The sequence below is a fragment of the Arabidopsis thaliana genome, chromosome 2, assembly GCF_000001735.4.
Source record: "Arabidopsis thaliana chromosome 2, partial sequence".
Lineage (NCBI taxonomy): Eukaryota > Viridiplantae > Streptophyta > Magnoliopsida > Brassicales > Brassicaceae > Arabidopsis > Arabidopsis thaliana.
In genome coordinates, this window is record NC_003071.7 from 12010652 (window position 1) to 12023012 (window position 12361).

At 33.5% G+C, this 12361-nt stretch overlaps 2 protein-coding genes across 2 annotated transcripts; one reads left to right on the forward strand and one right to left on the reverse strand.

Moving 5' to 3' along the window:
• Positions 1 to 342: 342 nt before the first annotated feature.
• On the reverse strand, positions 343 to 3088 carry ATCHX8 (cation/hydrogen exchanger family protein; the record flags this gene model as incomplete). The annotated part of the gene is made up of 4 exons (NM_128378.4): positions 343 to 813; positions 915 to 1580; positions 1690 to 2706; positions 2792 to 3088. The coding sequence occupies 4 exons, from the start codon at positions 3086 to 3088 to the stop codon at positions 343 to 345; spliced, it is 2451 nt and encodes an 816-aa protein (NP_180385.3).
• A 672-nt stretch (positions 3089 to 3760) lies between these two features.
• On the forward strand, positions 3761 to 5918 carry CSD2 (copper/zinc superoxide dismutase 2). Its single transcript, NM_128379.4, has 8 exons — positions 3761 to 4161; positions 4582 to 4643; positions 4731 to 4770; positions 4863 to 4958; positions 5053 to 5084; positions 5181 to 5256; positions 5413 to 5466; positions 5627 to 5918. Exons 1-8 carry the CDS (start codon positions 3897 to 3899, stop codon positions 5650 to 5652), a joined length of 651 nt encoding a protein of 216 aa, NP_565666.1. The 5' UTR covers positions 3761 to 3896; the 3' UTR covers positions 5653 to 5918.
• Positions 5919 to 12361: the final 6443 nt, after the last annotated feature.

A 12361-nucleotide genomic window follows, 5' to 3' on the forward strand; every position in this document is an offset into this window, starting at 1 on the left:
CTCTAATTTTCGTAAGAAAGCTTCAAAAAGTAAACTAAGTATGAAACTATTTCTAGTAACTAATAAGAAATTTTCAATTATTCTAGTAAATAAACTATTTTTCGTTCTTATAATTATTCACCCTAGGAGACTATTCGGATAGGAAAATTTAAGGATTAAAACATTCTTCAAAGTCTTTCTTTCTGCTCTACAAAAAACAATATTCCACAAGTAGCAATGAAAAAAACAAATAAAATGTGGTCATACATTTTTTTTCTTCTTTTCAAACTTCTTTTTGTAGATGCTACACAAAGGAGAGATAGATGTAACAACAACCACAACCATAGTATGCTTTCTCCGCTTCTAATTATTATTGGCTACCGTTCGTTGTTGTTGCACTACTAACACCGATGTTTTACTCGGAAAATCCGGCGAGGCCAAGAAATCACCAATGACTCCAAGCTCCTCAAACTCACACCAATTCTCTATACCTTTGGTTGCCTCGTGGTTCTCGCCGCATGTTCTTCCCACGACGAAAAGATCGTAATCGAAAGCCATGGAACGTAGAAGCATTGACGTATCCGCTCCATCCAATATCTCTTGTTCCAAATAAATTGTTGATGTTTCTTCTTTTACCATTCCGGCATTGTTGCTTTTAATCAACTCTCTTAGTTCCACCGTGTCAAGCATTTGATCCCATCCTGTCGCGTCTTTGCTCTTTCCTGATGCTAGGAGGCGTAGAACTGTTAATGTTACGTTCTCTTGACGGGCCATTCGCTTCGCAAAGGCCAAAGCTTCCCTATCGTCTTTTCCTCCCACGAATATTACACACACCTATCATCAAATAGCTTAGTGTGCTTAGTTTTTCTATATATATAGTTAAAGCATCTACAACGACCAACATGGAAGCATAGTAGATGTAATTGTAAGTATACCTTAAGGCTTTCATGTGGTTCTTGCTTCTTGTTAACGAGATGGCGTTCGATAAGAATGCCGACAGAGCAAGGTGCTTGTTTCAAGACGTTGACATTCAGAAATCGGATCGCCTCAACGTCGGATACGATGGATGTTCGGTCAAGTGACCAAGTCCGGTGAAAAGGAAGAATGATAAGCGTGACAGCTTTATCAAGAGCTAGCCAACAAATGTCATCCTGCATATGGTTTGCGTTTGCGATGCAAGTGAATGTGTCTATGGAAATGGAACTGCAGACAGAACGGTGGAAATGTTCAAAAGAGAGGATGACATTTTCGGAATATTTATTTCCAGCCCCGACTCCGAGTTTCTGAACTTTGTGTGAGATCAAAGTGGGAACGTCTTGACCTCGTAACTCGACGAGGTGAAGGACGTAGCAAGTGAGAGGACTGTCTTCGGATTGATAAGAAGCTTCAAGAAGGTTGATCATGGAAGATATGTGGTCTGGTCTATGGATGCACACAAGAGTCTTTAGCTCTCCCATGTTCTTCATACTCGCTAAATTTCTCTTTTGGTAGCATATGAATTGTTTAGATGGGTCGTAGAGAAACCCGATCGCCATTGGTATGAGCAGAGAGTTGAGGACAATGGACAAGACTAGAATTGAGAATGTATCTTTGGTTACCAACTGTACCAAATCATCAATCAAAAGAATCAAAACAATGAATCTTTTCAACTTTTTGTTTTTGGCAAGAAATCATAATCATGATCAAGAATCAAAATATGAGAAAACTAACCTTGAGGCTTAGAGAGAAAAGGTAGAAGCTGAGTTCGATAATACCCTTATGAGACATTATTAGGGCAAGGATAATAGAGTCTCTCAACGGCATTTTATAGAGGTAAGGAACAATGACTGAGACAGAGAGCTTCAACAAGAAAATGAGCAAGACGAGAGACGCAACCGCAAATTTCTTATCATCGCCACTAAAGAATGTCAAAGCGCCTTTCCAAGCAGTGGTATCAGTCCTGAGCATAACGGCTGTTAAGAAAAGAGGTAATATGATACCAAAATTGAAGCTTTCTAATCGTTCGACCAATGCAGATCCAATAGGAGGTCCATTGGGAATGGCGAGACCAAGAAAGAAGGCTCCAAGTGGAGGAAACTGGCTAAGATCTTCCCAATACATACAAGATAAGCAAACCAAGACGAGAACCCCGTGGATGTATTTGTCTTCGATTGGTCTTCCTTCTCCTTTCCGCTTTATTATTTTGAACATTATCGGCCTCACAACCGCAAATGCAATGACGAGGAATAAGGTTATCTCTGTAAGTATAGCCAAACCATCAGCTAAAGTTGCTGAACTTCTAGAAACGTTCGCAATCAAGAGCAGGAGTCCAACTATATCAGAGACTAAGGCTGAGGATAAAGCAACCCGGCCAATAGATGAATGGTTCATGCCAAGGTCACGCAAGAGTCTTGCGATCCCCGAGAAGGACGTGATGCTTTCCATTAGTAGCATTACATCATACTCTTGGAAAGTGAGAGGTCGATTCTTAGCTGATTTGAGATTGAAAAGCAAGAAGCCAACAACTATAGGGAAAGTAACCGCTGCAACTCCAGTGACTCTTGCTTTTGCTTCAGCCTTGAAGATTCTCTTGACGTCCATTCTTACACCTTTGAGGAACCAGAAAATCAAGAATCCAAATGATCCAAGGCATCCTGCTACGTCGATTCTGTTTTTCGTGACCAAGATATCCGCAATGATCGAGTTCTCTCCCGATAAAGTAACTAGAACATTCAAGAGTAGCCCTGCCTGCAATGCAACATCGATTTTCTCAGCAGCAAACACACAAGTTTTGAAGAAAAAAAAAAGACAAACAAGAAGAAGAAGAGCTCACAAGCATCATAGAGGATAACTTGGGAATAGAAAGACCCAATTTCTTAAACAAGATATTAAAGCCTTGCCAAAGAAAGAAGACGAGCAAGATGACAATCTCGAGCTTCGGAAGACGATATTGCCAAAAATATAGACCTGCCGATTTAATAATAAGTTTCTCCCAAATACCATCTGAAGAGAGCTTAGGGGGATGCTCCTCACAAATTAACCCATCATATCTTACAGTTTCACCATACCAAGCCATCTCAAATATCCATTTTACTTCAGGACTCATATGTGAAATATCACCGCCTCCCATTATGCCGCCGCCACCTCCCATTCCCAAAATCTCGTTGCCGCCTCCACTAAAAGCCCCCGACATCCCGGGTCCTGTCCCGTTCCCCATTTCCATGACTTCAAAATCTTAAGTGAGTTCTTGTCAAAATGGGGAAGACGATAACAAAATAAATGTTGTGTTCCTTTTGATAACAAAGAAACAATTTGTAAACAAATGACACACAGATGTATATGCTGTTTATAGGTTATGCTGTTTTTAAAAAACACACTTTGGACATCTATAGACATATGTAGTTTTAGACCCTTTTTGAGTTGTTTCTCCACTATAAATAGTATATGTCTTCAGCTTCTTATAAGTTATAAACCACAGAAAGAAGTCAACTAAGAATCTACCAGAAAAAAAGGAATTTCTTTAAATAAGATGACTGTCTTTCTATGAATGAAAACAGCTTTGGTCACACATAAGATAGGAAACTATTTCTAGATAGTTTCATGCCAAGTTTGTCACTAAATTGGTCAAAATATATTGGCAAGTTTAACATTTTCGCATAAGATAATAACATATACTTATATTTTTTTAAGAACTAATTTGCCAATCAAAAGTAGCAATAAAGTGAAGAAAAAAAGTCTAATAAAGTGTAGAAATTAATCAAATTTTAAGTCCTAAAGTTGGAAAAATGGTAAAGAAGCACTCAAAAAAAAAAAAAAAAATTGTGTATGTGTGGGCCGAATTTGAGAAACCAGTGACACCAATAAAAACCTCATCTTTCAATCTCACACAAGTATTTGTGCCTACTCATTTCCTCCAAACGTCAAACATAGCAGCAGCCATGGCTGCCACCAACACAATCCTCGCATTCTCATCTCCTTCTCGTCTTCTCATTCCTCCTTCCTCCAATCCTTCAACTCTCCGTTCCTCTTTCCGCGGCGTCTCTCTCAACAACAACAATCTCCACCGTCTCCAATCTGTTTCCTTCGCCGTTAAAGCTCCGTCGAAAGCGTTGACAGTTGTTTCCGCGGCGAAGAAGGCTGTTGCAGTGCTTAAAGGTACTTCTGATGTCGAAGGAGTTGTTACTTTGACCCAAGATGACTCAGGTCCGTCTCTCTCAATTGCTCAAAATCTCTAATTTCTCATCTGGGTTTCTGAAGATTGATTTGATGGGCATGATTAGGTCACTCTCAGTGTTCAATCTGCTTCGTATCTGACTTTCAATATCTTCAAAGTCTCAGACTTTTTCTGTTTAATCTGCTTCATATCTGATTTTCGGTTTCTTCAAAGTTTCAGACTTTTTCTGTTTAATCTGTTGAGTTACATTTGTTAGTGTTTGGTTCTCACTGCTATGAATAACTTAAGATAAGCTGATAAAGAAAGGGATTAGCTTTAAGAGTGTTTTGCATATTCTTGCTGATTCAATGGTTCTGTGAAAGTTTACAAAGTAACCCTATATGGTTTCTTGCTAATTTTTGACTATGTAGATTGTTCTAAGTGAATATGGTTGTGTTTATGGCAAGCAGGTCCTACAACTGTGAATGTTCGTATCACTGGTCTCACTCCAGGGCCTCATGGATTTCATCTCGTAAGCTTGTTCCTCCTCGGAAGAATGAATCATCTGTTCTTCTTATAGCTATAATGGTGTAATTATGTCCTCTGTTTGATTTTGCAGCATGAGTTTGGTGATACAACTAATGGATGTATCTCAACAGGTTAATAGCAAAACCCCTGTGGCAGATTCTTTTGATACTGATGTCATGATTTGCCAAATTCTAAGACGATATCTTGTCTTATATTCTTGTAGGACCACATTTCAACCCTAACAACATGACACACGGAGCTCCAGAAGATGAGTGCCGTCATGCGGGTGACCTGGGAAACATAAATGCCAATGCCGATGGTATTTTACATCCTCCATTCAAGTTCCCATACAATTTGGCTGTCTTCGATAATCAAAAACCTGTTTGAACTAAGTACTGTTTTTGTAACAACAGGCGTGGCAGAAACAACAATAGTGGACAATCAGGTTGGTGCTATCGCATGTTTTTCCTATAAGAAGTATATTGCTTCTCATATTTTCTCTTATAAGAAGCTTTTGTTTACTGTGAACTTGATTGTGTAGATTCCTCTGACTGGTCCTAATTCTGTTGTTGGAAGAGCCTTTGTGGTTCACGAGCTTAAGGATGACCTCGGAAAGGGTAAACCATTATACTTTACTTCCAAGTCTCGATACATCAATTGGCACGGTTGCACTAATGAATTGTTAATAAAAAGGATGGCTCTTTCCTAGCTTATAAATGTCTCTTAAGCCAAGTTATGATATGATATTACTCTCTTTGATTTGACAAATATAGGTGGCCATGAGCTTAGTCTGACCACTGGAAACGCAGGCGGGAGATTGGCATGTGGTATGTTTAAACTTTCTATCACTATGACTTAGGCTGCGATTGTTTCAAACGCCAAAAATTGTGGTTTCATTCGAAGAAAACACACTTGATTATAACGTTTAATCGCAAATTCGGACCATCTGTTTCGGTATCCTCACGAGTTATGTTGGTTCTTTCGCAGGTGTGATTGGCTTGACGCCGCTCTAAGTCAGAGGCTAAGCAAGTACTCTTATGTCTACTGTGTTGATCTTGTCTGTTTGAACAGATGTAAGAATCTTAGCAAATAATGTTTGGCTTAATAAACTTTGATGTTTATGTTCATTGCATCAATTTTTCTCTTTTTGAATTTGTGACAGTGATGTGTTTACTTTTGATACAACTTTGTGTTTGATCGTTTAAGTACATTTTGGTTTATTTAGCATCCTTTTTATTCAGTTCAAGATTGTGATGAATCATGCGTTTGATTTCGTTTTTAGGGAAAGCGACTTTAACACAGGTTTAAAGATATTGATGATAAGCATATCCTTACCAACTTGTGTTATTGTAACAAACTGAAAACTAAACACGTGAACAAAGTGACAGAAAAGAATAGGTGTATTGTAACATTGCGATAGAAAGTTTTTAAAATGGTAATAGTTGTTAGAACTTAGAACATGTGAGTAAGTATAATTGCAAAGTCGTGGGTTTATGCATTTTTGTCATAAATTTTAAATTCTACAATTTTAGGGAAGCAAAGCAATTGTAATATTGGAGCTTGAGATAAATGGTGATCTCTAATTGTGATTCCATCACAAAATTTGAGATATTGTGATTATGTAGTAAAAGATTTTTATAACAAATTAATATGTGTAACTATGTCAATGTCATGTGAGCAAATGATTCGTAAGTGTTTGGTATTCACCACCCAAAAATTATGGAAAAAACATGACTTTGAGTTAATTGGATTTTGTTCAATATCAGAGACGAATCATTAACCCTCTTGCTTACTCAACATTTTAACATTTTTTTCCGGAATGGAAAAGGCGCCGTCACTCACTTTTTGATTTATGTAAATTTTCATTTTTATTATATACACATACATGAATATAAACATATTTTCGAAAAACAAATTTGGTTAAAGAATATAAACATGGTTAAAATGATAATTTTTAAATAATTATAAAGATGCTTGTAGTAAAAAGAGGATCAGCTTACCCACTTGGTTGGTCCAATTTGTATGTGTCTTCCAAACCGTCTGTCTGTTACTTCAACTACCTTATTAATAAATAATATAAATATGTTCCTATTACATTAATAATCTTTGGTTTTTCAGAATTTTCCCTAGGCAACTTGTGATTATATATATAATATGAATATGTATTTCTTTCTTTTGACATATTTTGAGATCATTTCATTAATAAAGTCTTCTATGGAAAATCTGACTTGGTTCAACAATTATTGGAATTTTCAAATTGTGTTTTAAGTTGATGAGCTTAGCCAAATGGCAAGTGCCAGACTATACATAGTTATCAATTTATCATCCCATGTTTTTCTAAAAAAAGAAAGACAAGAGAAGTTTTGTGGATTTTTCTGACACAATTGATGTGACTTCTATTTATGGGTTTCAAGAGTTTCAGATCTCATTTATTTATTGGTCCAAAAAGTTTTTAAGTTGAACAATAGACTGATAACTCACCAACGTATGACTCTCTCTACTAAATCCAAAAGTTTAAGTAAATACCAAATCTTGGTTTAGCATCACAAAATCAAAACCAAGCCTCACAAGACTTAATACTAAGTAGTTACAACAGGCTTAATGGTTAGTTTACTCATAACAAAGAAAAGCTTTAGTATGAGAGATATAGTTCTAGCTAATTTTGACAGCTACACAACATGAGATATACACATGCATACACACAGAGACACTCATATGTAGTTTATACTAACACTCAAGACTCAACAAGTAGACGTAGAGCCATAATTTTTGCTTGGATTTTAGTTGCATTACATTATCCTCTTTATCTTTCTTTTTTCAATATTTTAAGTTATACATATCTTTCTGTTATTTATATTAGGTATTAACTATATTAATACATTTATATTAGGTTCTGATTGATGTGTTTCTTATCTTTCAAGGACTATACAAATTGATTGATGGCAAAGTAACTATCTTACTATTTCAATTATATTATTCAAAAGAATAATTTAAAAAGTTTTTGAAAAGACTAAGATGATATGATCTAGATGCTTATCCTTCGAGTAGTGGATCGTAGATGATTAACTAACTATTCAAAGATAAAACATTAAAATCGTAAACTAATATGAACAATATTCCTACTATCGATAAAAACAACTGGTATTGTTTTACTATGATATAACTTTTATAAAACTGAGGTGTTGAATCTTGTTTTTCTTTACTTTTTACTCGATCAACAGATTGAAGAATAGTTACAGTTTACAAAAAAAAAAAAAATACAAATCATATTTTAAATTATATGATGCTTTCCATTAAACATGAATAATGGGTAATGGCATGAATAAAGTTGAAATACATAAATGAAACAGCTAGTTAGGAAGAGAGAAGAAGTGTGTGGTGAAGTGGAGTGAGTAAGAAGTAAGAGAGTGAGGTGTTGTTGTAGTGTTGAAGTGTGGTGAGGTGTTGTGTTGTGTCTATCCACTCCTTTTTTGACAAAAACTTCTTTTTTATATATAATGTCTTAAAGCCCCCACCACCACTCTCTCTTCTCTACTATTTGGTATGCCACCCATTTTCTCACCTTATTTTTAATTTTATATATTTAAAGAACTTGCCTTTTAATTCTTTCATTAGACAAACATGCATGTATATGTTTTGTTGTGTTTTTTTTAGTTATAATTTTTTTAAGTAGAAGTCAATACTAGTTTTTTAACTTTTTGTTGTTATAAGGGAAAAAAAAAAACAAGCACTAACCAAAAGTGATCATGAAGAATCAATTGGTAGAACTTGAAATCACTAAGTTGTATGTAGATTTAGGATGCTTTTGAAATGAAGAAGTGATTTTACATAGCTTAAATATGGTAGTCTTTCTAAAGTTCACCATTTTAGATATGCAATTAAATGAGTTCCAACGGATCTTAATATTCTTTGATTAAAACCTAACACATCTTAACAAAAAGTGAAAGCTTTTTGCTTTTGACAAATCAAGCAATGGTATTTTAGATGACTTTATATATTTTAAGTTTGATTTATCATTAGGTTACAACTAATAAATGATTTTTTTATAAGAGCCACATATAAACTAAGATAGAATTATACTATTTGTTATGGGAATTGAGAGGAAAACAACAACCTGCAAGTGAAGTAAAGCAAGCGAAAGAGTGGGTTGGATCCGGTTTTGTAGAAATAAGATCTTTTGGTTAATCCTAACTTGGAAGCTATGTCACATGTAATGCCAGACTCATACCAACCAATTAAAATTAGATAAAATAATTATGAAAAACTAGAAAGGAGTTGGCTGTTATTTAGAAATAAAATATTTATACCATAACTTACTGTAGATTTTTCAAAATCGTTTAAATTTTTATAACGATTGTTTAGACGCGAAAAGAAAATAAAAATTACAAAGACTAACCAACTGTGTAAAATCTGTAATCAGTAGCCTAAACTCGTCTTGGCCGTCGAAATAAACTAGTAGTATTGAGCATTTACATGCGATTAAATATAGTTGTTTCTAAACCTATTTTTCTCGAAAAAAATGTTTTTTAAGCATATATTTAGAAAAATAAGTGGAATGAGTTGTGTAATTGGTTGGATGATACAACTAAAGATGCGGCGGCGGTGCATCTTAACCCTTACGTGCCTCACACTTCCTTCTCCTTTGTCTTCTTACGCTAAGTATTTCTTTCTCTCTCTGTTTTGCTAACTTACATTATTCTTGTATACTAGTATCTTCAACATTGTACGTCATATTTATCTATTTCTTTGTTCTTTCATTATTTCAGTCTTATTTTTATTTTGTTCTTAATCAAAAAGACTTCGACTAGACAATAGACATTGGTGAGTTTAAACTTCTACGTATAGTTTGTTAAACCATAAAACGTAGGTATATAGAAGGACGCCACGAACTCAATTATTGTTAAAACAAATAAGTTCTTAAATATGAATTCCGGCTCTAAAACATGTATTGATCTAGATTACTATATTTGAAGAATGAGTGGAATAAAAATTGTTTTCTCCATTTATCTATGTGTTAGATTTTTATTCTATTAATTCTAGCTAGTAGCTAGTGATGACATTTTACTAAAAGTTTACTGAAAAATTCAAAAATTCAGTATATATATGTAACATGAAAATAAATGATAGTATAGAATAGTTTTTTACGTTGCTTTGATCCTTGAGCATGTGATAAATTGACATGCGTATAACTATTAGTTGCAAACCTAAACTCACTTTAATTTAATTATTTTAAAAATAAGAAACACTAAATAGGAGTATATATATATGTTTGGTTAAATATCATCCATTATTTTTGGAAGAATCTCGTCATGCCATGTATAGTTTAGCTTAGACAAATTTTATAACGCCATGTATACCTTACCTTAGCTTGGGACAAAAAAATCAAACCGAAATAACTGAACCGAACCGAAGTACCTTACCTTAGGTGAATCAATTAGCACGTATAGTTTAGAAGATTCTTATCTAACGCCATCTTTTATATTTAATTTTTGTTCTTTCGACCAACTCTAAGGATGTTTGGTTATGATAATATAAAAGCGCAAACAACTTGATGGATAAATTCAAATGGATGAATTACCCATGGTCGATGCAAAAGCGCCGGTAAAGTTGTTAAAACTATCAACCATAAGCTCGTTCCCATCCACTGTGTTTCGAGTGCTGATCTTATTTGGGAATGAGTCCATCCTTATCCCTTGTTTAAGATCTTTAAATTCATAATCACTTGGTTTCGTCCTAGCTATTTTTCCACTTGCTTTATTTTTTTTATGTTTTTTTTAGCAAAAACGGCTTTTTCTTCTTATAATAATTTTTATAGAGCTATAGTCTATACGTTGTACCATATTTTAACATTTCACCAAATGTACTAATTAAAACAGAGAAATCCAATTTATGTAAAATTATAGAGAGGATACTAATTTATGTTTTAGGAAATATAACGCGGTGAGTAAAAAACTAATTGCTTTTAGCCACACATCTGTTGGTGTCGTTGCTTTACGCAACATCATGCATCTCTTCTATTGTCTCCTAATTTTTTATTTACTGTTTTTTTTTCTTGTTTATGATTAGCAACCAAATCATTTCAATTATTTCCTCATTATGTATCTAAACATGTATACGTAATGAGTACATGGTTGTGTATCGTCTCGACTGTAAAACTGAAACCGATATAATTAGTTTTGTTAGGACCACTAAATACATAATGGTTTTAATATGAATATGCATGTGTGAGTGTATCTATTAAATTGTTGTGCAAAGGATGTGAGGGCCACTTTAAGTACAAGACAATAAGGTTTGGAATAGCCCAACGTGATTAAGAGTAACTTCTTCCAATCATTTCATCGTGTTATAGAATTATTGCGCCTAATCAAATCTTTATTAATAAAAATAACTAGGTCCTTTCTTTTATACTATAGCTTAACGGTAGCATTTATATGGTACGACTTACTAATAAGTCTAATTTCTCTATCAAGATTAAATTTTAATACTTGCGGCTATAGAAAAAGTAAATATAATGCAAAATCGTAATCATTTAATTGGTATAAATTGGTATATTCCAGTGGCAAGTTGTAACACTTTTTAGTTGCATACACATACATCAATACAAAAACAAACATGAGTATTTATAGTCCATAGTGGCACACATATTATATATGGGAGCAGCAATCCCTATGTAAAGTCAAAATGTTGCATGAAATTAGCAAAATATTACGGTGAAGGAAAGAAGTGATGGGTTTTGTGTATGTAACATACTTGCATCCCACACATAACCGTTCCTTAGCCCAAAAATTATGTTATATATATCCACTTGAAAATTTATATAAATTTCTATACCATTTGTCTTAAGAGAATATTTTTTAATATAATTATTATTCCTTCAAAAATGAATTTACTCTAACATTTCTTTTCCAATTTGAAGTAAAGACAATTATATTTTTCTAGTCAAAATCCATATTTAGATCCTATAAAAATATTTATTATGAAAAATATAAACCAAAATTTGATTGTAAAATTAAAGTAAGTGATATGATTATCATACTAATATTTAGAAGTGGTTAAAAATAAATATATTTTATTATTATTCTTCTTTCTTTTTCTTTTCTTTTTTTTTGACAGGGATTTTTGTTTTTTAAAAAGAGTCCTTGACAAGGATTTTGTGGTGTGGTTTAGCCACTATGCATTATACCTTATGCATAGATATGGGTTCAAGCCTCAATCTCCCACTGTGAGACTTTGAAAGTATGTTGACAAAAAAAGGTGTATAATTTTTCCAGAATAAATTATTTTAATCTAGTTTGCCTAGCTAAATTAAATAATTATTTTGAGGTCCCTAAACTTCATAATTTTCCGGTCTCTCAATCTTGACATAACTTATTCTCTGTCTATAGTTTTTTTTTTTTTGAACTTTTCTCTATAGATTACTTATTCTATAATCTATAAAGTATTATTTTTGGATGTACCGTGTAAACTCGTTTTAATGGTTAGTTGTCACTTGTCCATACAAAAATGTAACATTCCAATATTTGACAATAAAGTAATGTTACATAAAAAATTTCTATAATTTGAGTATGTTTTTTTTTTTTTTTTGTCGGCCTATAATTTGAGTATGTTAATTAATCTCAATTGTAAAAATAGATCTCTAATTATCTTAAAACTGTTTCCAGTCTTAAGATTAGTAGATAACCAATTGAGCACTAGCTTTCAACTCTCTCTACAAATGTTAAT